A 22,534-nucleotide genomic window follows, 5' to 3' on the forward strand; every position below is an offset into this window, starting at 1 on the left:
GCCCCAGCGCCCGTGCTCCCCCTGCCGCCTCGAACTCTATGAGTTTATTTGAACGACCGACGATGTGCAGGGAAAGAGGTTGATTATTCTCTCGCTTCTGTACTGAACGAGTAGGGATTTCGCCTTTGAGCGAAGATAGAACTGTATGTCAGCTTGGGCAAATCTCATCATGCCAGCTCGGGGCTCCCTCTCAGCCAGACTCCCAGCCTGCTCGGAAGCCAGCCTTGCTCAGAGTAAAGCACGAATGGGCGATTTACGAGGTCATGAGATACAACACACCAAGTCACCATGCGAGTATTCGGAATTATTCCCTCTTTTAGTGGTTGCTCAGGGTGCTGCTTACTCTCAGTCACGTGTGAGAGGTACGGCCTCTTCATGATCAAAATAATCAAGGGTAATAGTTCTGATAATGCTCCATCTCAGTCGACTCAAGTCTTCTCTAATGCTGTTAGAATCTAATACTAAAACTCCACCTTGTACATCGTAATTCCATCTGCTGCCCCACTCGAAATATAAAGCACTCTATGATCACCGCCAGGACTAAATTCCGGATGTACATTAATCCCGTATCCACACTGAATTGTAAGAATATACCTCCCAGACCACGGACCATACGGAGTATCGCTCGTGTAGAAATTCATGTAATACCCATACGCGCCCGTGAATAAAATGTACTTCTTAAGATAATTCGAGTACTTGATTGAGCCCTGCCAAGTCAGATACTCGGCCTTAACATGTTCGGAAAGAAGATAACTCACCTGCCCATTACTCATCACATGTCCCTGAACACCATAACTCGTATCATTCGCTTTCGGGATACCAGTCACCCAATTTCCAGTCTTCTTCAGAAACTCATACTTCGTAGCATCGAACGCATCTCTGAGCTTCACGCGGCCGACGACAAAGTTTGAAGACGCGCCGTTGCTATACACGTAGACATAGCCTTCTGCTTTGAGGACAGTCATGAGTCCGACTTGGAGACCACCAGGTCCGGTGATGAGAGGGCCGGTGCGGTTCGCGATGGGGACTTTTAAGCCGAGCGTGACTTTGATCATGCCGGATCCGCGGTCGACGTACTTGCCTGTGGTTGATCTCCAGATTTCCCACTATGCGATAATTAATTAAGAATTGACCAAATGGAAGTGACAAACATACCACAAGCCCCACCCCCACACCAGGCTCCACCTCCACCACATTCGACGTATCCATCCCCCAAAACGGCGTATCATTCCGTGGCGGCGGATCTCCCACCCAGGCCTTCGCAAAGTCCCAACCATTCACGTTCTTGATATCCTTCATATCAACCTCTAGCATATTCTTCTTCGAAGCGTAGAAAGCGGCGCCCATGGAGAAGCCATCTTTGAGACCGTGCTTGGATAATACGTCACCAAAGTTCCAGAAGGTAGTTCCGGAGATGACGGAGGTGCGACCTTTGTCCCAATTTAGGTCAGGGATGCTGCTCGAGTAGATGTAGCCTATGCGTGAGATGAACCATTTGGTGTTGTTTTGGGTGGCGAATGTTGAGGGGGAGGGAAGGGTGGGGACGGAGATGGGTGAGAATGAAGCTTTGAAAGAGGTTGTTGCTCCAAGGGAGGCTGACATCCGCAACGACGATGCAAATCTGGATGAAGTGGTTACTCCAGCCAAGCTTGAAAGTTTCGAAGAATTTGGTACTTTGGTAGAGCTGGTTGATAGAGAGACCATAGAAACAGTTTCCGAGGAACTCGGACTTGTTGTCTGTATCGAGGTAGCGGTGCCTTTGAAAGTCGTCCATTTATTGTCTGAATCGAGGCAGTGTGTAACTCTAGCGTCGTCGTCGTAACAGGAGTCCGGAACACCATTGCCGTTATGGTCATAACGCTTCTGAATGACTGACCCTGCAACTACAGATGAAATAAGAAGTATAAATGAGAGCTTCATCCTCACGATTTGATTTGAGGGAGATGATCTGGGATCTTCTGATGGTCAAATGAGGGTGGCATAAGAGTTCGATCGAGGAACGGTGAGAAATATATATTCGGTAGACTACCTAACAATTTGCTCAAAAACGTCACCAATATCAATGCAAACTTCAGTGCGACATGGTGGCTATCATCAACCCTTAGGCAATGTCCATTACTCTGTAGGAGTAGTAGGATGTTTGTCACGGCCCCATGAGAAATCCTTGCAAGGTGACTTTAGCTAATCATTGTTCAACAACTAGAACGAAGTACAGATGCGTCAATTAAATCTTGGTGGTGCTCTTCACAAAATCACTCCAGCTTGCCTCGGTGCTTTGACAATAGGATCTTAAAGTTGCAGTGATGTTCGCTAGTTTTGGTTTGGTATTTTGTTACACCAACGAATTGGAAGACCGATGTCACGAAGTGTACCAGCACTAAACCGTAAACTATAATGAGGCTATCCAAGTACCGAATCAAAACCATCCAATTCCAGAATGCTGTGCAACTTGAACTCCGAACTGCTCAGTGCTCAGTGATATGAACTTCTGGGAGCCTTGCCTATACTTGCCAGAAACCAGACTTGAGCGAAGAATGTAGGACCGAGACTTGGAAAATGTCGTTGCTACACACTGTTTAATAGCTTGTAAGCTGCAAGATGTACGTTGCACGAAAATCCATGAGTGCAAGACGAGTAACAACGGGCCGGCTGGAGCATGCGCTGCATCACATGTCGATGGCTCCACATGGAGACCTCGAGTCTCGCAAGGCGTTTCCTGCGCACCAAACGCTGGTTCTCGGCTCATCTACGTGATGCGAACGCTGGCACAAATTATCCCAAGTGGTAATAAACTCTGCCATGAGTAAAGGTGAAGGACTCCTTCACGGAAATCCATGAGATCGATTATGCCACTTGGCAAAGCAAACTTGGTAGTGATGACTAGGGATAGCTAGGAGATATAGTGTCCTAAAGATTCGAGGAGGTCAATGCAACCGCGGTTTTTTAAGATGGCAGGAAAACATCGAACCAGAAGCAGCCCCAAGGACAAAATGCAGATCACAAAGGAAGCCCTGTGCTTCCAGCTCTAAGAGGAAACGCTTCCTCCGATTTTCATTTCGTCGTTGACACTTGTAACAAAGAAGATGCCCCTGAAATATTGTGGTAGCAAGATCGATGGCTCTCCGATTGACGGTGATTTGCGCTTGGCTTCTCCGGCGAGCTACTTGATACCACATCTCGACAGACTAGCTCCTGTTGCTACAGTCGGCAGGGTTCAGCAAGGCACAATTCCGCGGAACTGCAACTCATCCCTGGAGTCAGACTTGTTTGCCGTCGAAGGGGGGGCAGTGTTGTGTGCCAATCGTGACTGATGCATCCATTGTAAACGCCGACCTATGTACATCCCTCCAGCTTCCGATTCCACCCATCCTGTAGATTTATGCCACCGCTTTACTCATCATCGTAGCCTTCCAGTGTTTTCCTTGGTCCCGTTGGAACTGCATTGGATTAGCTTTTCCGATTCCCGTCTTACCCTTTTCCTTGGAACCTACTTGGATATGTGAGGGGTATCTCCGGTCTCTTGCCATCTCCCAACATTCTGCGGATCGGCGGAACGACCAAAACAGTGACTGGTCCCATGCTTCCAATGACAATCGAGTAGAAAATCGCGGGCTTCTCAATCGCTGCCCATCGTAGGTACCGCAGTGGTTGCGAAAAGAATCGTGGAAGGGTCGACATCGTGTCTATGGACATTAGGATCATTCCAAAGCTCGAAAAGCACTACACTCACTCAATTGATGGTATGCGACCTCCCTTCAATCTCTGTGTAGTGTTGCTGAAGTATTGGAAGAGGGCGAATTCAATGGTTGAAGCCTCGATGTTAAGTCCAAAGCTCGGGCCGTAAATATCACGTGCAGCTCTGCGGATCAACGGTTCTTCCGCTTCAGCTTGGCATTGCATACGTTTCCTAAAGCTCCAGGACGCGCAGCATCCAGATCCCAGCCAGATTCAGAGTTGGAATCCCATATTCAAAGAACGACAATGAGGTGGACACTACCTGCGCTTTTCCTAGGGATAGGCTCCCTGGTGGAGGCACTGAATGCGAAAGGTGATTACAGAACGTTGGTTGTGCTGGAGGAATTGGCAGAGAAGTCCAAATACTCGAAATATATTGCCGATTTAGAAGGTAAGAGCTTCCAATGTCTGCAATTGAAATCGGGAACAACGCTAACCTTGTTTCCGTTTTAGATAGAGGATTTTCACTCACATTTGAATCACCAAAGAACGAGAAGCTTGCCCTATTCCACTTGGGAGAGAGGGCATTTGACCATGTCCTTATTCTCCCCTCCAAGTCGAAGGGTATGCAGTCAAACCGCGCAGTAACTGGAAATGTTTTAACAGGTAGCAGGACTCGGACCAAATCTTACTCCGAAACTTCTCCTCGATTTCATCAATGGCGGCGGGAATATTATGTTGACTTTGTCCTCCTCGGTACCGACACCAAGTTCCCTCGTATCTCTCCTCCTCGAGCTCGACATCCACCTCCCTACAGACCGCAATGCTCTCGTAGTAGACCACTTCAACTACGATACCCTTAGTGCTTCCGAGCAGCACGATGTAATCTTACTTCCCCGACCAGACGCCATCCGACCAGATGTCCAGAACTTCTTCAAGGGCGATGGAAAGGGTGGAGATGTCATTGCGTTCCCAAGAGGTGTTGGACAAACTCTTGGAAACACTAGTCCACTTTTGACACCAATCCTTCGAGCTCCCCGATCTGCATACTCATACAACCCCAAGGATGATGTTGAGGGTGTGGAGGATCCATTTGCCGTTGGCCCACAATTGTCCTTGATCACAACTATGCAGGCACGCAACTCTGCGCGCTTCACCGTGATTGGATCAGCAGAGATGCTCGAGGACAAGTGGTTTGATGCTAAGGTCAAGCGAAGTGTTGGATTGGGCGGTGTTGGAACTGATGCCAAGACCGTATCAACAGTCAACCAGGAATTCATCAAGGAAGTTACTGGCTGGACTTTTGGAGAGATTGGAGTTCTACAAGTCTTCAACGTCGAACACTACCTCAATGAAAGTGGTGTCAGGAGCAATGTTACCAACCCAAAGATATACAGAGTCAAGAATGATGTGGTACGTCTACCCTCCCCGTCGGTGGACTTTATGATGCTAAAGTTTCCATAGACATATAACATTGAGATCCGAGAATATCTTTGGGACAGATACCGACCGTTTGTTCCCCCGGCGGGCGATTCTATTCAGCTCGAATTCTCCATGCTCTCGCCATTCCACCGACTTCCACTTCAAAATGTCAAATCTTCATCTGGCTGGGGACAATACACAGCAAGCTTTAAGCTTCCCGACCAACACGGAATCTTCAATTTCAAAGTCAACTACAAGCGACCATTTTACACCAATATCGAAGAAAAGAACACGGTCACCGTACGCCACTTCGCTCACGATGAATGGCCAAGGAGTTGGGTTATTAGTGGCGCATGGCCTTGGATTGCGGGTATTGGAGTCACTGTCACTGGATGGGTTGCATTTGTTGCTCTATGGTTATGGAGCAAGCCCGTTCCTTTGAAGTTGACGACTAGTGGAAAGAAAGTCCAATAGTTGGGGGGTCAGGATGGTTTGGGGTCCTGTATCTGTATGATTACAAAATTAAAAGTGTATAGGGCATAGATACAATGTCATCGATTTTGAGTTTCTGCATACCATCGGGCATCGTGCGATTCTTCATCGCTCTTGTCAAAGACCGTCAGTGCGAGGCCACATTCTCAAGTTTACCGCTTTCAGCTCATTATTTTCATGACCCAGAGTCAAGATCGGCAAGTGGTCCAGGTACACTTCCAGTTTCCATTGACTTAGCGGTGCTTTCCACTAACGACCAAATACTTATATATCTCAATGCTGGAGGAGCTTTCCGTCTGAACAAAACACAAGGAAAAGTGGGCGACCACATGCGGCACAAACACTGGTTCCAAGATGGCAACACAAGTGATGATTTTCAAACAAACCTCGCCAGCAATTCTTTCAACTCCCCCTCAGTCATAATTGCAATCCCCAACTCCGCATTATCCGCCTCCCCAAAATCCGAACTATGCTCCTTCCCAAACACGCCCACCACCTTCTCCAACTGAATCCCCATCCTACTATCCGGATCCAACTTAAACGCCTCCTCAGCCTGCTTCGCGCAAGCCCCCGTATTCATCTTCGTAACGCTCCACTCCGTACCGGGCACAATCTCCTTCGCCAGGCTCCAAAGCTGGTTCTGACTCATCACAACATCGTGAACTCTCACATTTCGATTCGCGAATTTCTCACCATTCTTCAAGACAGTAACTACGGCTTTACTCGCTGTGCCCATGGTCGTGGTACTGAATCTCTTCTCTCCATCGTCAAATAGCGTGATACTGCGACCTTTCAGGTTGACAAGCACGCCGATATTGAGGAGGTAGTCTAGCAATGGACCAGTATGAATACTAGTGTACGAAATTTGAGATTGACGAGCGCGCAAGTAGTCTAAAGTGAGGACTTTATCTCTGTGTACTCGCAGGTTGCGCTTTGCTGGTGTGTCGAGCTCGCTGGCGAAGTCGGCGGGGAGGAAATGGCTTACGTGCGAAGCGATGGAGGCGTCTATTAGATTTGTTTGCTCGGGGAGCCTGGAAGTTTGTCAGTCATTGCGATGCCTCAATTAATCGCCTGATCTTATGGTATAAGAAGAACATGATATGGAGAGCACGCGGGAGGCGAGGACATACATTCCCACTCCACAAACCACCACCGCATCGATTCCCTGGAGTGCGGACACGAGAGATTCATGAGAGAGGTAATTCACTTCTGTGATCTTGATATCTAGACCACCGAGAGCTTCTGTTTTGGTGGTTGAACGTGTAAGAGCTGTTACTCTGAAGCCAGCATCGACGAGTGCTTTGGTGACTGTCGGGCCAGTGTTGCCTGTTACGCCTGCTACAGCGACGGCCTGGATTGGGTATGGCATTTCACTGTTCTGAATACTGCTATGCAAAGTCGATGAAAGACACAGATGGATCATGCACGAGTATGATACAATCAAGATGGTGAAGGCTTGATCATGACCAGTCGCTTAGTGGCACAGTCTCGCTTCCGGGACAGTCAGCTGCAGATGCTTGAGCTGACGACCTGATTTTCCTCAAAGCGGTATTCTTCGCGAGCTTATTTCATCAGCGTATTATCCTAAAGCTTACTTCCTCCATTGACTGGACTCATCAGTAGTGTTGTACATAGGAAGCTTTATTTTGTTCATTAGGCACAAGTTGAAGTCCAGCAAAAAAATCGAGATAATTAGGTGCATTGTGGATAGCTACAGCTTGATGATTCTCTAGCGAGTTCGTTCATTCCTTATCTATAGCAACCACTACTCAAGCTACTCAAGATCGTGTTAAGATTTTTACAGGGCAGCACCAAAAGCCGCCAACACCAGAGTCAACATTGCTATATAGGCAATGGACATGTCATTCCACACAATCAAAACATTGCCAGCAGCATTGCTCGATCTCTGAGAAGAAGACCCAGAAGTCGGAGAAGAACCCTGCGCGGCTCCTGTCGTAGAAGCTGTTGCTAAGTCGGTATCGGCCTTCCCTTTCGTGAGAGCTTCAGTATCTGGCTTGCCAAATCTTCCACCCCCTTCAGAAGAGGTGCTCCACTCCAAGCACTGACTTGGTAATGCAAATTCTACCTCTCCGTCGAGCTCTGCATCCTTGAAGTCAAATCCCTTTCCCGGGATATCATATCCAATTGTACCGCCGATATCGGCAAAAGCCGTAGAGTTGACGAACAACAAGTTCGGAAAGGGGACTCGCAAAGCAGCATCCGTTTCATCTGATGTTATTTCCTCGCAGTTTGCATTCCTGTTACTCACTAGTGAAGAGGAGATAATGACGTCGGGAAGGTTTATGTATATGCCGGCATAGACTGAAGGTAGCAGGCTGGATAATGGGCTCACAGCCAGAAGGAGGTTGAAACGTAGCCCCAAAAACATTGATATTTCGGGATTGGAGATGTTGGCGCTGAAGGGGAGCTGAGTTATTTTTGTGCCATTGCTGACATGTGTCAGTACTCAGAAACTGCTTGTCCGGTAAGTGAAAAACCTACAAGCCCTGAATACTCGCATCTAAGTCTGTTCCATTAATGGTAATGCTGATAGACGCCTCGTCGGGTACCTAGAGAATGGTTTGTTAGTATAATAAATTGGTACATCGGAGATTTGTTTCGCTTACCGTGAAGTCAAACCCTCCCGAAAAGTCTACATCCGCAGACACGTTAGCAATCCCGACGACCTCCACAACAATTTTTGGTGCCACCACAACGAGCCCACCAACTTCAATTGCATCCAGCTCAATCTCGTTCACTGATACCTCGAATGACAACAAATCTGCGGCAGGTCTAAGCTTCGCTCCGAGTTCAACATGTGCCGAGATACCAGTGGTTGAAGCTAGGAGAGACCATTTGGAAGAGTCTTTATCACTGCTACTATCACTGGCCTCTTGAATAGAGATGTCGCCTTGAGCAGAACAAGTTTTACACTCGACATCTTGCGCCAGTGTTTGCCCTGAGACGGTGAATTCGATGCTGCTTTTCGTGGATGTGGAGTCCGGGCTTGTATCTTTTGATGGGAAGGAAGGGTATTTGGATGCGTCTTCGAAAAGAGCGGGGGTCCCGCTAGAACTCGATTGATCTTGACGACGAACAAGCTGAACGTGGTCTTGAGGAATGCTCGCGGAGTGCATGTTGCCATTAGTCGCAGAGATAGGGACGGCGATGAGGAGATTGATGATGCCCCAAGGCCAGAAGGAGAGGACTCTGAAGTCCTTCATAGCTCCCGATCTTGTTCAGCCTTAGGTCTGGTGAAGAGAAAAGATTTATCGAGGGAGATGCTAATCGAATTTGAATTCGTTCAGAAGATGCAATGGAAAACGATGTGAGAACTGTCTTGTGCCTGTTGAGACGTTCGGGTCCATACTTATACAAATTCAGTCGACAACCATTTTCAGCCTCTAGTCCAAGGCTCGACAGAGACTCATCCGAATTTCATGACAAATGTCCCCCAAAAATGTCCCATCTCTATCCAATACTCCCCTTTCCAGCCTCCGCACGCATCTTCCCGAGACAATGTCGTCTCCTGAAGATCTTCTTCCCCAACCAGACAGCCGTACATCTTGAGCGAGGCTGCATAGCAGCCTGAATTGGATTGTGACACCGCCGTCGTGTGTTACAGGGCACATGATGAGGAAATTGGTAACACCGAAGGTGCCCAAGGTGGACTGTTGTGATATTGATTGAGGCTGAGAAAAAGATCGGAATCGATACTCAAGTCTGCCTCGTTTGGTGGATTGAGAGTTTGATTGGTGTGGTTGAGTGCAAAATAGGCGAGTCGTGATGGGGTAAAAGTGCAATTGTCGGATCTCAAGGCAGAGAAAGCCTAAAGCCTTTGACGAGCTTGGGCTACTCATAATCTAGATTTCTGACTCCAGGATCTTGGTGTTCCTAATGTTTCAAAGTGTTCTCGTAGAAATCGAGGCTGTAGGGTTCTTGGAAAGGTAGAGGGTACGCGCCACCGCTGAATCAGATCTCCTTGGGGCGATACAGAAGATCGCATAGTTCTAGAGCGCATTTTGCTGTCTGAATCCGGTCTCACAGTTTCAATCTGATGTTTTCCCGATAACACCCTCATGTATTTGGATCATGGGCTCGGGTACCGCACAAGTCGGGAGCCTTCGACAGGATGTCGATTTCCTAATAAATCATTTTACTCGCAGGCATATTGCACAAATGAAGTCTTGGCAACAAATATCTCTTATATGCAACAAAAGGATGGAAATCTATGGACTACTGTCATGCTGTCTGTTTATCCTTGGTGTTGGTGGTGAGACAGGCTCGCTTCTTGACTTAGTACTGTTAGTTATTATTAGACGACAGACATGAAAGTGGTACCAACGCCCAGCGATATCAGACATCACTCCAGATCATCAAACATCGAAGATCATCGGCATCGCCCTCATCCGCTTGTACCACATTCAACTCGAATGTGATCACCATGAACAAACTTACGGTACAAAGCCTTGACCCTACTCGGCTCGCGGACTTCGTTCACAAGAGCCCCGCCATCACAATACCACTCGTCGGAGCTTCCACAGCAGTGGTGATCTGGTGCATAAAAGACTACGGAGCTTTCCTTGCTCTAGGCCGCGGTGGCGTTCCATACAACATCTTCGGATGGGCAGTGATAACTATCCTCGTCCGCCCGTTCGCTCTGGGCGTGAAGGAGGTGACCTGGACTGGCGACTATCCGTCTGAAGGCGCTCACCAACAGATCTTGGACCTGCCACCGAGGAGCGGCGGGAGAGCAAAGGTAGCTGGTATCGCTCCTCATCGACAGATGACCCAGAATGCCCCTGAGTCAATGAAGGCGGTAGGTCAACACATCGCTCACCGTGGGAACTTCTTGATCACATGACTTGGCTGACATACCCTCAGCCATTAAAAGAGGCGTTCGATAATATCGTCAAGAAGCACCCCAAACTCCTCGAAACTAAACGATCCTTATATGAAAAACATCACGATGCCATATTCGTGCAGTCCGGTTTTCTCCAAGACCCCGACTCCCCCATTCCACAGACTGCTCGTGTGTCACGTGGTGAGATCGGCCACATCCATCACGATGCATCTGTTCATTTATACTTCTCTCCTGCGGATGCAAAGTTATTGATCGAAAAGAACTGGGCAGAAAGACATAGACTGGCACGTATGAAGCCGTTTCTGGGAAGGGTTAACATGTTTTCGGTTGCTGGGACATACTTAATGATTTACGGACCCAGAGACGAAGGGGAGCTGGAGACTATGAGGATTATCTTGGAGAATAGTGTGAAGTTCATGACGGGAGTTGAGGATCTATGAACTTTTCTCGGATTGGTGCAATGTCCGAAATCAGGCTTGAACGGTTGATTCAGTAGAGTTCGCCAGGAGCATCGGATACCACTCAGCCTGAAGACAAAGAGCACATTTCTGCTCTGTGATAGGTTTCTGGTATATATTTTGCATCAATATCACTAACGATCTGCTCAAAAGAGTTTTATGTTCCTGGATTTTTCTCATTTTTCGCTTACCTTGAGGTGCAGACAGTTCTGACTTACTTAAGGCACTACCGTCTCATCTGCGCTTGTAGCTATTCATGCGCAAGCAAGCACGAATTGTGTTCACCCAAGATTTCGTCTCTCTTTCATTCGTTCGAGCTCTCAATTGGGCTCAAAAATCTTGTTTTGGGAACTTTCGAGGCTTTGGGATTTTCTGGCTGTCCCGTCGATGTCGTGCTTTACGGCGCATTTGCGACATATGCGAGGGTGAGGCTGCGGGATATATCCATATCCAACCACAGTTTGACAACCTGCCGATCCTGGAACTCTCCCGGCATTCAAAAGATCCGGTCTGAGATCGTCCAATCTGGTTCTCTGAATATTAAGCTTAATGCTCGAAGGCGGGAAGGCGCAAATCATTCTCAAGATATCTTGGCAACTGTGGATCATCCGTGGTACACGACTCGAGTCACTAGAGACGTTAGAGTCCACGAAGCTTACGAATGAGCATTCTTGCAATTCCAAAAGTTGGCAGAAAAGAAATATAGCCCATGCTTATGTGTTCATACTCCAAGCCACAGATTTGGATGTAGCTTGATGTAGATGGGATCGTCACTTCAGATTTGTCCGTTGCCACTACCATGCTTAGCAGAATGCAACAAGCAGTGAGTGGGATACATGTCGTGATCAAGCCAGTATATGAGGATACTGGAAATAGGATTCAAGAGTTGCAATGGATGCGATTGAGATGAAGCACGCAATGTTGCGAAATGGATATAAAAGACAGCTGGGTTTTTGAGGGGGCCCTTCCATCTTCAGACAGATTCTCCCATTGAGATTTATCTGAGAAAAAGTCGGTTTCTCCATTCATACGATCGGTTCAAAATGCGCCTTTTAAGCCTTACATTCATTAATACCGTTCTGGCATTCCCCGGAATGCTAGACACTCGGCAGTCACTACCTAGTAATCTTCCTCTTAGCTCTGAGGAAGGGAACTCTGGTCCCATTCCAAGCTTGACTTTCAATGCCGCAGACCAATTCGTCGATGTCCGTCCTGGAACGACTCATCAGTTCATTGCTCCTGGTCCGAATGACAAGCGTGGTCCATGCCCTGGCTTGAACGCCGCAGCCAACCATGGATTTCTCCCAAGAAATGGCATTGCTACCATTGCTCAAAGTCAGCACTATCTCTCCTTCAGTGGACTTCAACTGACATCTTGTAGCTGTCACTGGACTCCGACAAGCATACAGCTTCGGGGACGAGTTTGCGGCTGCTCTGTCCGTCATTGCAATTGCTCTTACTGGTGACCCCACCCGGGGTACTTGGTCCATTGGCGGTTCATACTCTCCAGGACTACTTGGAGGTCTGCTTTCCAATCCTTCGGGTATATCCTTTTCACACAATGTATATGAGAGTGATGCATCTCCGGCACGGGTAGGTCATTCAACCAATCTTCAGGCAGCACATACTGATATGAAGCAGAGCGATGCCTATCTCAACAACGGCGATGCCACATCCCTCAACCTCGCTCGCTTCGATTCTTTATACAATCGAGCCACGACCTACACGCTTGACGACCTCCGCGACCACAACAAATATGTCCATAGCTTCTCGATTGAGAATAATCCATATTACTTCTCAGCTGTAAGTGACCCGTCCATACAAAACAAAGTGATAATGACTGAATGAATTAGCCCTTCGCAGGACTCGTTCCTCCCATCGCCCATCACTTCATCATCAACCTGATGAGCAATGTAAGTTTCACTCCTGATGCTAATCACTTTCAATCTGACGATATTGCAGCATTCTGCAGACAATATCCAAGGAACACTCACTCGCGAAACACTGAAGAGTTTCTTCTCGATTACAGGTCCAGATAACGCTCACGTCTGGACCCCTGGACACGAGAAAATACCTCAAAATTGGTATAAGCGTCCATCTTCGAACCCATACGGAGCAATTCCAGCAGTTGTAAGTAACACACCCCAAGAAACACCCTGTAAACCACCCCATCAATCAACTGATCCTTCCTCCAGGCCGACGTCGTAATCCTCGCCACCAAATATCCCGAAATCGTGCAATTCGGTGGTAACACCGGCACAACCAACTCGTTCGTTGGCGTCGATCCAGGCGACATCACGGGCGGTGTCTTCAACAGCGTCACTCTTCTTCAAGGCAACAACCTCGGTTGCTTCTTCTTCCAGGCAGCTCAACAGGCTATTCCTTCCGTCCTCCAAGGCATTGTCTCGAATCTTGCGCCGGTGCTGGCGCTTGTCAATCAGTATGTGTCACCTGTGACACAGCTGTTGAATTGTCCGGCTTTGAACACGTTCAATCAGAGTGCTTTTAATCAATTCCCTGGAGCGTCGTATCGTCCTACTCAGTAGATGAGTTGCCGAAGCTCTAAAAGAAGGTGAAATTATGCCGGGATGAGGATGGGCTTTTATGATGGAATGAATGAATTCATGAGTTTTTCTTTTATATGTGAGCCCATCTCACTTTAGCTTTCAACAAGCTTTACGTCGTCTATCGACTATAAATTTACTTCCGATCTAGGTGTTTCATATGTCGTGAATTTTTGAACATAATCAACTGAGCTGCTACCACCGCCTCTGACGTGTGCAATGGCTTCGAGGCCCTTACAAGCTTCTAGTGACATGTCTCTTTCTTAGATTAAGGTTAGGGCGATTCTTTATGCGGTGGAACTTGATCCCAATGGATGTGACGAGGAAACTAGAGGTGGGTCTGCTCGCTTAATTCCATTTGTTCGTGAAGCGGTTCGACCCCGGTTCGAGCCTAGGTACAACCCGAAGATGATTTCTCTTTGCCTAGGTTTTATTTCCGCTCTTGTTCATCAATAGAAATGAGATATGATTTAGAGTTTTTTACCACCAATTTTCAAATGGCTATTAACCTGGAAATTTCTTTGCTTGGGTCATTGTTGCCTTGGTCTTTCAGCACCAAGATATTGAGGAGGCAAGCCTGGCATGATAATGACAACGATGTAGGAAAGCAAAACAAGTCTATTCACAGGCTAACATAAACTCCCGCTACCAAAAAGACAATCCTGGTAAAATTACAGAAAAAATCCAGCATCCAGGTCCCCCTTAGTGTATGACAGGCTCTGCTCGACTTTCCACTTTCTCCTTCTCCCCTGAAATTCGAGCTCCATCATCGCTCGCATAATCCACATCCTTCGGCGTCTCCTTCCCCTCAACCGGTATATAATCCTCCACCTTCGCCGGCTTCGCAATCATCCCAAACAAGCTAAAGAAATTATTCATCCTCCACATCATGCAAGAAAACAGCGTAATCCCCATAATCACAATCTCCTCTCTCGCCGCCTCACTCATCGCAGTCTTCTACCCCAAGAACTCAATATTCCCCAACTTCTTAACAGCCCACACATTCGCAGCGAACTTCGCCACAGGCTGCTGGTTCTGATCCAGACACACGAAATCCCACGTCTTGAAACTACAGGCGCTGGCCCATGTCATGGGCACGGGCTCGTCTGTGTCGGAGAAGTTGTGAGAGAGGTGCATGTACTGCGTCTTCAGGCGGCTGGTGGCTTGGAGCTCGACGGGCTTGCCGCGGATCTCGCAGTCGCAGTTGATGGATATGGGGTGGAGGACGCCGAGGCCGAAGGTGGAGAGGTTGTCGGTGGCGGATTTGAAGATGAGTTTGGGTTTGAGTTTGAGGGTGTGGTAGTCTACTATATAGAGGGGCTTGGGTGATTGATCTCCTGGGCGTTTCTCAGAGACGAGGGATTCGAATTTTCGCCAGGAGAAGTTGACTTGGAGGATCGGAGCTTGCGTTGATGGTGTCGTGGTGTTGGAATTTGGTTGCAGTCGTGGCTGGGGTTGCTCGCTAGAGAGACTCATGGTGTCTTTGCTCATGATTGAAAAGCTTGATATTGGTAGCTTTGTCGGTTGTTGCTTGATACTTTTCTGTGAAGGTTGTGATGGGTGGAGTGACGCTGGTGTTGTTGTTGACTTGTTTGGCGAGAAAGTGTTTGACAGTCAGACAAAGCTTGATTTGCTAGATGATTTTTCAGAATTCTATGTTGCTCTTCAGATGGGACATATATATCTCTCACTCGGCGAAGGCTTAGATTCCCCAGCCTTGCGAAAGCACATTGATTCCAAGCATCACATGTGTAACTATTGGTCCAACAAACGGCGTGCTCCCACCATCTTGGGATAGCCCCACACTAAACCCCTTTTGGTTGTATGGACCGCTCGCTTAATTCCGCTCGCTGGGCGGTGCAGAATGACCACATCTCTCCTTCCACCAGCCAGATCCACGAATTCTGTCTTCACTAACCGCCGTTACTCCATCCAGCCCTATGGCCCGCGGCCAGAAAAAGAAACAAGCATTTGCATCGTAAGTGCTGGCTATTCATTCGTTGCAGTATTTCCCTCCGTCGGACAAACATCTCTATCTGACGTGAAATCACGGGCTCTTGGCGAGCGTTTGTCAGAAGGCAACGACTTGGCTGTTGATCTCCCCTGTCGGCGTCGCCGTAAGGCTGATCAGGGGAGAGGCATCAAAGGGTATATACTCCATCAACCCATTCCAATACTTCCCCGCATCCAATTCGAGTTGATCGTAGCGCCAATATGCCCGGAGTTCCGTCTGGTCGCGGATGCGAAGCGTGCCGAAAGCAGAAGAAGAAGGTTGGCAACACCGATCCGAGCCGATCAAGCCACGGGCTCCTGCTAACCATAAAAGAAAGTGTGACCAAGCGAAGCCGTCATGCTCTAGATGTACCCGGCTCGAGATACCCTGCATTGGGTCCGGTCAAAGGCGATTCAAGTTTGTGGATGAATCTCAATCCCAAGTAGTTGTATGCAAGCCCAAATCAGACCCAAGTTCACCTCGTCCACAGTTACCTGCGTACGAGAGGATATCTTGGTCGCCCAGCAATGACTCTACAATGATCATGGGGGCTTTCTGTTCTGCACTTCGGATCACAGATGTGCGGTACGATCTCGGGGTCTATGGGACATTTATAAAGGACATTCCGAGACGACTTGGAACCAATGCCGCTCTTGATGCGTCGGTTCGAGCTGTAACCAGCACTTATTCCGCTGTACACACGAGAAGTAAAACGGTAGAATCACTCGAGCATTACGTGGATGCGCTAGAGGTGCTGAGGAATACGCTGAATGACCCCGTCGAAGCGGGATCTGCAAATACTCTATGCGCCATGTATCTCATGATGGTTTGCCAAGTTAGTACCTTAAGATCTTTGAGACATATGCAGGTACAGAACACTGATGAGACGTTACAGGGATGGGTTGGAGAAAAGGATGATTGCACTAGCCATGGAGAGGCATTTGCGTATCTTCTCAGCAATGTCAAGCCTCAGGACTTTCAAGCCACATTCGAAGACGAGCTTCTCATGACGTTATGTGTACCAGTTGTACGTTGACTTTTTCCAAGGATCCCCGCATATTGACATCTAAACTAATGACATGACTTTCAGATCGTGGAAAGTATTGCGAAACCAAACATCCAGCTGCACCCATGGCTCGAGAAGCTAACCCAAGCTCGGGACGCCGCCTGCCCCATGCAAAGTCTGAAGTTGGGAAATATGGCCAAAATATCAGAGTTCATCTCTAATCCGCAAGGAAATCTGGTAGAAATGCAATTCATCTACGGGTCAATGGCACCGGAACTAGCCAAAATTCGAGCATTCCTCGCCAATATTGTAGAAGCTGGAGATATCGACAGGACGATTCACTCTCGCTATCAGACTGTTTACGGCATTCAACTTTCCTTCGCTATGATACTGAACGTTCTCCTCCGTTCTTTTAGCGTCGACAATTTCATGGGAATGCTTGACGAATGCACATTACTCGTTAGTGAAACCATCACATTGGCTGAGGATGCAAGGCAGTATCGACCTTTAGGCTCGAGTGGAGCGCCTACCACTCTCGTCTGTGCGTGGGCTGCTACCAGCGACATGGCGCAGAGAAAGAGGGCGGAAGAATTGATGGATGAATATCAGGCTGATTTTGCAATTGCAAACTGGAAGGAAATAGCTCGATGGATTGAGAGGAAGCTGAATGACGGATGTCTCAGCCAGTGTCTTCCTGAGCTCACTACGCTGGGCACTCAGATGGCAGCTCAAGACCCAATTGCTACACCCCAAGAGTGTATTGTCATGTAGGAGTGTCACCGATACCGCGTTTGAGCGAATAGATCTCTCCTCCTTGTTTTGGATAGACACATAGCAGGCACGCACATCAGTCACAAAATATATATTTTACAACATTTCACAAACACATGCATGTTAACAGGTTTGTTGTAAAATGGACAGACTAAGCATAGGCTCAGGTTTGCGTCACTCTAAAGTGTCCATCAGTACTTTGCATCGTCTCCCAGTATGATGTTGTTCTGATATGCCCCCAAAACATGCCAAGTCCCGAGCGCTACATACTACCTTTCTGGTCTAGCTCCAGCAGGGGCAACATCGCCTTCCTCTTGCGGCCTGGTGCTTACACTTCCAGATCCTCCCGCAACCTTAAGCACCTTCTTTCGTTGCTTAGCCGCAATCTTAACTTTATTCCAGCGGCGCATATATCGTGGTTGGTCTCCATCGGACGCTTGTCCCCGATCTCATGTACCACGAGGCTGCAAAGCCAAGGCACAGATGTTGAGAAGACCTGCAGGCAACAGTTTTGAGGTCATTCTCACAACTTTGTCTCGTTGCTTCGCCTCATTTCATTTCCGATCTCCGTGTAGTGCCTGGAAATTAGACGTCATGGAACAAGTTCACGATTGTATGCGCCGCTGGCTTCAGCGGATAAATATGGTGGAATAACCTCATTATTTTAGTACTCCAAGTTCACCTGTCACAATAATCACTTCTTCTTGATTAGCTTGCAACATGAGGTTCTCCGTTCAAGATCTTTTCATCCTTTCATCACTCGCAGGAATCTGTTACGGTGACTACCTTGGTCCACGATATCCGTTCCCTGTAGATCTTTCTAGCAACTCAAGCATCGTGCCTGCTGGATGGAAGAACATCTCAACAACTCTTGACTCATATCTGAAAAGAGACAATTCCAACGGAACAGCAAGCGATGGAACCTCATCCCTGTTCACTGGACTGAAGGAGATTACATTTTCAATCGGCATGTTCTCAATTCATGACCCAGCTGCCCAAGCTCTGCAATACCATCATATTTCCGACGAAGCGAAGACTGGACCAGGAACGCATGATGTGGATGGCGATAGCATCTACCGACTTGCCAGCGTGTCGAAACTCTTCACTGTCTATGCCAGCCTATTATCTTTCGACGACGAGCAGTGGGAACAGCCAATCACCAACTTCATTCCTGGGATCTCAAGTTCCTCGCTGAACAGTACCGATGATGACTCTGTCCTACACACTCATTGGGAAAAAGTGTCACTCCGTGCTCTCGCATCTCAGATATCAGGTATACCTCGCGACGCTGCACCCTGGTTCTCTGATCTTGCTATCATTCCGGACCCTCTGACCGGGAGTCCAATTCCCAATCCGGACGCGTACGGACTGCCACCTCTGACTCTCGAGGAGGTCGAACCATACCTTCCGTGCTTGTTAAATCCAGATATCACAGCCTGCTCTCCTCGGCAAGTCTTCGTAGCGAACCAGGGTCGACCTCCTGCTTTCGAACCCTGGACAACATCAGCATACGCCAATTCAAATTTTGTTCTACTCGGAATTGCGCTCGCTAATATCACTGGCAAACCACTGGCTGATGTCTATCCCGAACTCATTTTTGGACCTCTAGGAATGTCAAGATCCAAATCGGTATCGCCGCCCAGGTCGGAATGGTCACAATACGTCGTGGCAGCAAATGATAGCACACTATGGGCTGCACAGGGTGGCGTTTCGATTGGGTCTGGCGGTCTATATTCTACCCTAAACGACCTTGCCAAATTCGGAACAGCCATACTGAACTCCGCGCTTCTGTCTCCCATCAAAACAAGGGAATGGATGAAGCCTGTGTCACACACTGCAGCCCTAGACTTCTCCGTCGGAGCTCCCTGGGAGATCTACAGATACGAACACCCAGGTACTGGAGCGGTGTCTGATATTTACACAAAGCTAGGTGATTCCGGGAACTACACAGCATTCACATGTCTTATTCCAGACTATGAAGCTGGTTTCAACGTCCTCGGCTCAGGATATATCCTAGAGAGATCAGCACTCGCTACCACGATAGCAGACCTTATCACCACAACCATCATGCCCGCTCTCGAAGCTCAAGCCGCAGCTGAAGCAGCCCAGAACTTTGCTGGCACCTTTGCATCGAGCGACCCAAATCTAAACTCCTCAATAACCATCACATACAACGACTCATCCATCGACCCAGGATTATACATCACATCATACATCAGCAACGGGACCAATCTCATGCCCCTTCTCCTTTACGTCTCAGGCGGCAAAACAGCTAAGCTCCTCCCCTCGATCCAGAAATCTGGACAAATAGCCTTCCGAGCTGTTCCTGGAAAGGTGGTATACCCACCTAGGTCGTTCTTGGGACCGTTCCTGAAGATGGTTGAAACGAGTGGGGATTGGCTGCAAGTGGATGGGCTTACGTATGGAGGTGTTGGAATGTCGCTGTTTGTGTTTGATGTGGGGAGTGATGGGAGGGCGGTTTCTGTTGAGCCTGGAGCTAATAGGGTGACGTTGAAGAGGGTTGGGTAGGCTGTGGTTGTTTGGATGCGGCTCCAGGTAACCGTATCAGGGGACCTGTTACGCCAACTTTGTGTGTTTATGTACCTATGAATTCTCTGGACCACGATGTCTTGTTGAATCTCACCTACCTGCGCTCGTCAACCATACTTATATATACGTCGAATTTGCATTGTTTCATCTTGTTTGGGATCAACAAAATGTGAACAAAAACAAAAACAAAAATACCGACCACGCCTATTCTTAATCATTTCAATAATTCATCTACTCATTCAACCATCCTTCTCTCTGCCTTGTCCCTAAGGGCCAATGCCATAAAAACCAGTCTTGACCATTCTAGGAAATTTACTCAAGGACTAGCGCGACTGCTGCTTTCCACAAAGTGTCCCGGTTGTCCTTCTCTAAACAATTTGGAGGACATTCTTGCAATGATGCAGCAATTGGAGTTCGGGCAAGAAGTTAGTGCGTTGCAGAGGGGTGATATATTGATTTGGAAGTCGCTACGGTGGTTCCTCCCTATGGCGCAGAGAGAGATTTGGGATGAATGAGTGTCAGCTAATGTTTTGATAGTGGAACGATGATTCATTGGTCTGGAGAAGGAGTCACAGAACAAGAATGTCTGCAACTTGAGTATAGCTAGTACATGGTGCATGTCTCTCGACCAGTTTCAAGTGTACATATAAATTGTGCCAGCCTACACTTCCAGCATCAATCTCTGATCTATTTGAAGCAACAGCAATCAATTACACTTCACCATCGCCGAACATATCACAACAAAGGCTCTGCCCCAGTATGTAGTACTCAATGTCTTGATACTGGCCTCTCATGATGAAGATCTCGATCTGCGAGCCATGCGAGACGTTGTCTCAGGAAAGTGAGCGTGCGAGCCACTGTTCAATCACATTGGAGAGGAAAAAGCTCTCCACTTGATGGTAAGATACTCATTCACTCGGATCGTCTCCTCAATAGCACCGATAATCGGCTCTGACCTGATACCAAAGCGGCCTATTTCCAAATCCAAATGAAGTTAGCGCCGTTACTATTCTATCGACCATGAGACTGCAAGGTGAAACTAAATCGGGTAAGTAATTTCAGCACGCCTTGAAGTACAGCTCCAAGTTAATTGGTTTCTGAAATCTTGCACTTAGAGATCTCTTCACCTTTGGCAGGCAGGACGGAGGTAAGAATCTGCACCGAAAGAACAGTCTCCAAAGACGTCACATGGCATTTTGCAACTACAAAATATTCCACCGACAAAGTCGATCTGAACTAATCAGTGTTTCCAAGAACACAGCTTGATTTGCTATAAGCTTTCATGGCACAAATCACGAAGATTACTCCAGATATCTCTCGAGTCAAGAGCCTCCTGGCTCAGATTCCACCACTCGCCATCCCTAAACATGGGCCAGGTAGGTCTCTATTCTCCCTCAACCTTCTCTAATATTCGAAGAGACATTATATTCTAGAGGATGCGCTCTTCTTTTGCCTTTTAAGCTCTAAAGTGAACTATCAGCATGACTGATTCCTCTTCGTCGATAGTCGATCTCCAGCAGTTCACCCTCTTCGGCAACCTACCCAATGAAATCCGAGAGCAGATCTGGACACTCGCAGCTTTTGAACCCCGCTTCATCAAACTCATCGAACTCGACCGCAGCTCTCCATCCTTCAACCAAACCTGGGACTCACGCGTACCAGGACAACCCAAGCACCCGGGCATCATCGGCGCCTGCCGCGAATCCAACGCCATAGCATCCAAATAGTACAAGCGCTGCTACGAGAAAGCCCAGCTCTATCCTGACCGGGAGTCCATCGACTGGTCCCTTACACCCAGGGAGGAGCTCATGCAAGCAAAGAAAATTGCGATGAAATGCCACGGTACCCACCTCTACGTCAACTACAGCTGCGACATATTCCTAGTGGAGAAGCTCCCTGGAACCGAACACCTCTGCAGATCAGAGCATATCTACGATTACAACTTCAAGCACTACCAGCTACAATATGTTCAACGCGTTCAGCAGGTCTATAAGGAGGAGGTGGGTATGAGCTTTCCGCTTTTGCTGTTCTGGTTTGCGGAGATTAGAGATTATAGATTGGAGCTAGATGAGAAGTCGAAGGAGTTGATTGCTGGATTGAGTGAATTGGATAAGGGGATTCATTTGAGACAGCTTAGGATTGTTGTCATGAGGGCTTTGTCACATTTTCTAAATACGATGCCGTTGAGGGTGCCGCTGACGAAGTGGGAGGTGGAGGTGGTATGACTGGGGTTCTAGGTGATTGGAAAAGATCGAGATTGTTGCAAGCTGGGTTCCAAAAACTTGGGCTTAATGCATTTACAAGGAGCATTTGGCATAGCCAGCATGACCAGAGCGGTTCGTGCCAATGGTTTTAGAATGTATCTATCAAAGGCAACATACGTTGAAACTTTCACTGGCCCTGAAAATTTGAATAAAAGTGCCTAAATTGACCGTTCTCAAAGTCTTAGTCTCGAAAAACCAGTTGTAAAATCTTAATCCACGACATCTTCTGTCCTTCTGTAGTAGAGAAAAGAAATGCATAAGCTAGACTTTTAATTACGCGTAGAAAGTCAACGAGAAAGCCCAAAAATTAGAACCAAGGGAAATTCGGTTGGCAATCTAAAAAATGGCGGTTTAGTGGATCGATTTCAAACATTGCCGCCGCAATCCTTAATATCACCAGTGACATTCACTCATAACGATGAATGTTGATTAGTAGCCTCGCTTAATTTTAGATCCACACTTGTCCACTACGCAG

The 22,534-nt window shown here is 47.8% G+C and overlaps 12 protein-coding genes across 12 annotated transcripts; 7 read left to right on the forward strand and 5 right to left on the reverse strand.

The window, feature by feature from the left end:
* Positions 1–461: 461 nt before the first annotated feature.
* Positions 462–1,920, reverse strand: ONS95_004562 (uncharacterized protein; the record flags this gene model as incomplete). The annotated part of the gene is made up of 3 exons (XM_058497927.1): positions 462–707; positions 759–1,106; positions 1,156–1,920. The coding sequence occupies 3 exons, from the start codon at positions 1,918–1,920 to the stop codon at positions 462–464; spliced, it is 1,359 nt and encodes a 452-aa protein (XP_058352658.1).
* A 1,463-nt stretch (positions 1,921–3,383) lies between these two features.
* On the forward strand, positions 3,384–5,651 carry WBP1 (oligosaccharyl transferase glycoprotein complex, beta subunit). Its single transcript, XM_058497929.1, has 5 exons — positions 3,384–3,740; positions 3,791–4,126; positions 4,189–4,299; positions 4,349–5,088; positions 5,140–5,651. The coding sequence occupies exons 2-5, from the start codon at positions 3,982–3,984 to the stop codon at positions 5,569–5,571; spliced, it is 1,428 nt and encodes a 475-aa protein (XP_058352659.1). The 5' UTR covers positions 3,384–3,740; positions 3,791–3,981; the 3' UTR covers positions 5,572–5,651.
* On the reverse strand, positions 3,391–3,678 carry ONS95_004563 (uncharacterized protein; the record flags this gene model as incomplete). Its single annotated transcript, XM_058497928.1, has 2 exons — positions 3,391–3,437; positions 3,492–3,678. The coding sequence occupies 2 exons, from the start codon at positions 3,676–3,678 to the stop codon at positions 3,391–3,393; spliced, it is 234 nt and encodes a 77-aa protein (XP_058352660.1).
* Positions 5,652–5,965: 314 nt separating the features above from the next.
* Positions 5,966–6,958, reverse strand: ONS95_004565 (uncharacterized protein; the record flags this gene model as incomplete). The annotated part of the gene is made up of 2 exons (XM_058497930.1): positions 5,966–6,620; positions 6,720–6,958. 2 exons carry the CDS (start codon positions 6,956–6,958, stop codon positions 5,966–5,968), a joined length of 894 nt encoding a protein of 297 aa, XP_058352661.1.
* A 429-nt stretch (positions 6,959–7,387) lies between these two features.
* ONS95_004566 (uncharacterized protein) lies at positions 7,388–8,813 on the reverse strand (the record flags this gene model as incomplete). The annotated part of the gene is made up of 3 exons (XM_058497931.1): positions 7,388–8,039; positions 8,092–8,159; positions 8,217–8,813. 3 exons carry the CDS (start codon positions 8,811–8,813, stop codon positions 7,388–7,390), a joined length of 1,317 nt encoding a protein of 438 aa, XP_058352662.1.
* A 1,117-nt stretch (positions 8,814–9,930) lies between these two features.
* ONS95_004567 (uncharacterized protein) lies at positions 9,931–11,066 on the forward strand. Its single transcript, XM_058497932.1, has 2 exons — positions 9,931–10,408; positions 10,474–11,066. Exons 1-2 carry the CDS (start codon positions 10,034–10,036, stop codon positions 10,891–10,893), a joined length of 795 nt encoding a protein of 264 aa, XP_058352663.1. The 5' UTR covers positions 9,931–10,033; the 3' UTR covers positions 10,894–11,066.
* Positions 11,067–11,954: 888 nt separating this feature from the next.
* On the forward strand, positions 11,955–13,457 carry ONS95_004568 (uncharacterized protein; the record flags this gene model as incomplete). Its single annotated transcript, XM_058497933.1, has 6 exons — positions 11,955–12,246; positions 12,293–12,504; positions 12,553–12,714; positions 12,765–12,824; positions 12,874–13,041; positions 13,107–13,457. The coding sequence occupies 6 exons, from the start codon at positions 11,955–11,957 to the stop codon at positions 13,455–13,457; spliced, it is 1,245 nt and encodes a 414-aa protein (XP_058352664.1).
* Positions 13,458–14,432: 975 nt separating this feature from the next.
* Positions 14,433–14,966, reverse strand: ONS95_004569 (uncharacterized protein; the record flags this gene model as incomplete). Its single annotated transcript, XM_058497934.1, has 1 exon — positions 14,433–14,966. One exon carries the CDS (start codon positions 14,964–14,966, stop codon positions 14,433–14,435), a length of 534 nt encoding a protein of 177 aa, XP_058352665.1.
* A 723-nt stretch (positions 14,967–15,689) lies between these two features.
* ONS95_004570 (uncharacterized protein) lies at positions 15,690–17,245 on the forward strand (the record flags this gene model as incomplete). Its single annotated transcript, XM_058497935.1, has 3 exons — positions 15,690–15,746; positions 15,806–16,495; positions 16,559–17,245. The coding sequence occupies 3 exons, from the start codon at positions 15,690–15,692 to the stop codon at positions 17,243–17,245; spliced, it is 1,434 nt and encodes a 477-aa protein (XP_058352666.1).
* Positions 17,246–17,631: 386 nt separating this feature from the next.
* Positions 17,632–19,774, forward strand: ONS95_004571 (uncharacterized protein; the record flags this gene model as incomplete). The annotated part of the gene is made up of 1 exon (XM_058497936.1): positions 17,632–19,774. Exon 1 carries the CDS (start codon positions 17,966–17,968, stop codon positions 19,772–19,774), a length of 1,809 nt encoding a protein of 602 aa, XP_058352667.1. The 5' UTR covers positions 17,632–17,965.
* A 1,303-nt stretch (positions 19,775–21,077) lies between these two features.
* ONS95_004572 (uncharacterized protein) lies at positions 21,078–21,522 on the forward strand (the record flags this gene model as incomplete). The annotated part of the gene is made up of 2 exons (XM_058497937.1): positions 21,078–21,171; positions 21,302–21,522. The coding sequence occupies 2 exons, from the start codon at positions 21,078–21,080 to the stop codon at positions 21,520–21,522; spliced, it is 315 nt and encodes a 104-aa protein (XP_058352668.1).
* On the forward strand, positions 21,350–22,218 carry ONS95_004573 (uncharacterized protein). The gene has a single exon (XM_058497938.1). It carries the CDS (start codon positions 21,604–21,606, stop codon positions 22,018–22,020), a length of 417 nt encoding a protein of 138 aa, XP_058352669.1. The 5' UTR covers positions 21,350–21,603; the 3' UTR covers positions 22,021–22,218.
* Positions 22,219–22,534: the final 316 nt, after the last annotated feature.

Source organism: Cadophora gregata (assembly GCF_030347475.1).
Source record: "Cadophora gregata isolate MNR1 chromosome Unknown scaffold_14, whole genome shotgun sequence".
In the NCBI taxonomy this organism is placed as follows: domain Eukaryota; kingdom Fungi; phylum Ascomycota; class Leotiomycetes; order Helotiales; family Ploettnerulaceae; genus Cadophora; species Cadophora gregata.

Bases quoted from the DNA above. Each gene is read 5' to 3' on its own strand.
- WBP1 (XM_058497929.1), top strand. From the start codon at position 3,982: ATGAGGTGGACACTACCTGCGCTTTTCCTAGGGATAGGCTCCCTGGTG. The intron at 4,127-4,188 runs GTAAGAGCTTCC...TTTCCGTTTTAG, and splicing joins ATATATTGCCGATTTAGAAG to ATAGAGGATTTTCACTCACA. The intron at 4,300-4,348 runs GTATGCAGTCAA...AACAGGTAGCAG, and splicing joins TCTCCCCTCCAAGTCGAAGG to GACTCGGACCAAATCTTACT.
- ONS95_004567 (XM_058497932.1), top strand. From the start codon at position 10,034: ATGAACAAACTTACGGTACAAAGCCTTGACCCTACTCGGCTCGCGGAC. The intron at 10,409-10,473 runs GTAGGTCAACAC...ACATACCCTCAG, and splicing joins CCCCTGAGTCAATGAAGGCG to CCATTAAAAGAGGCGTTCGA.
- ONS95_004573 (XM_058497938.1), top strand. From the start codon at position 21,604: ATGCAAGCAAAGAAAATTGCGATGAAATGCCACGGTACCCACCTCTAC.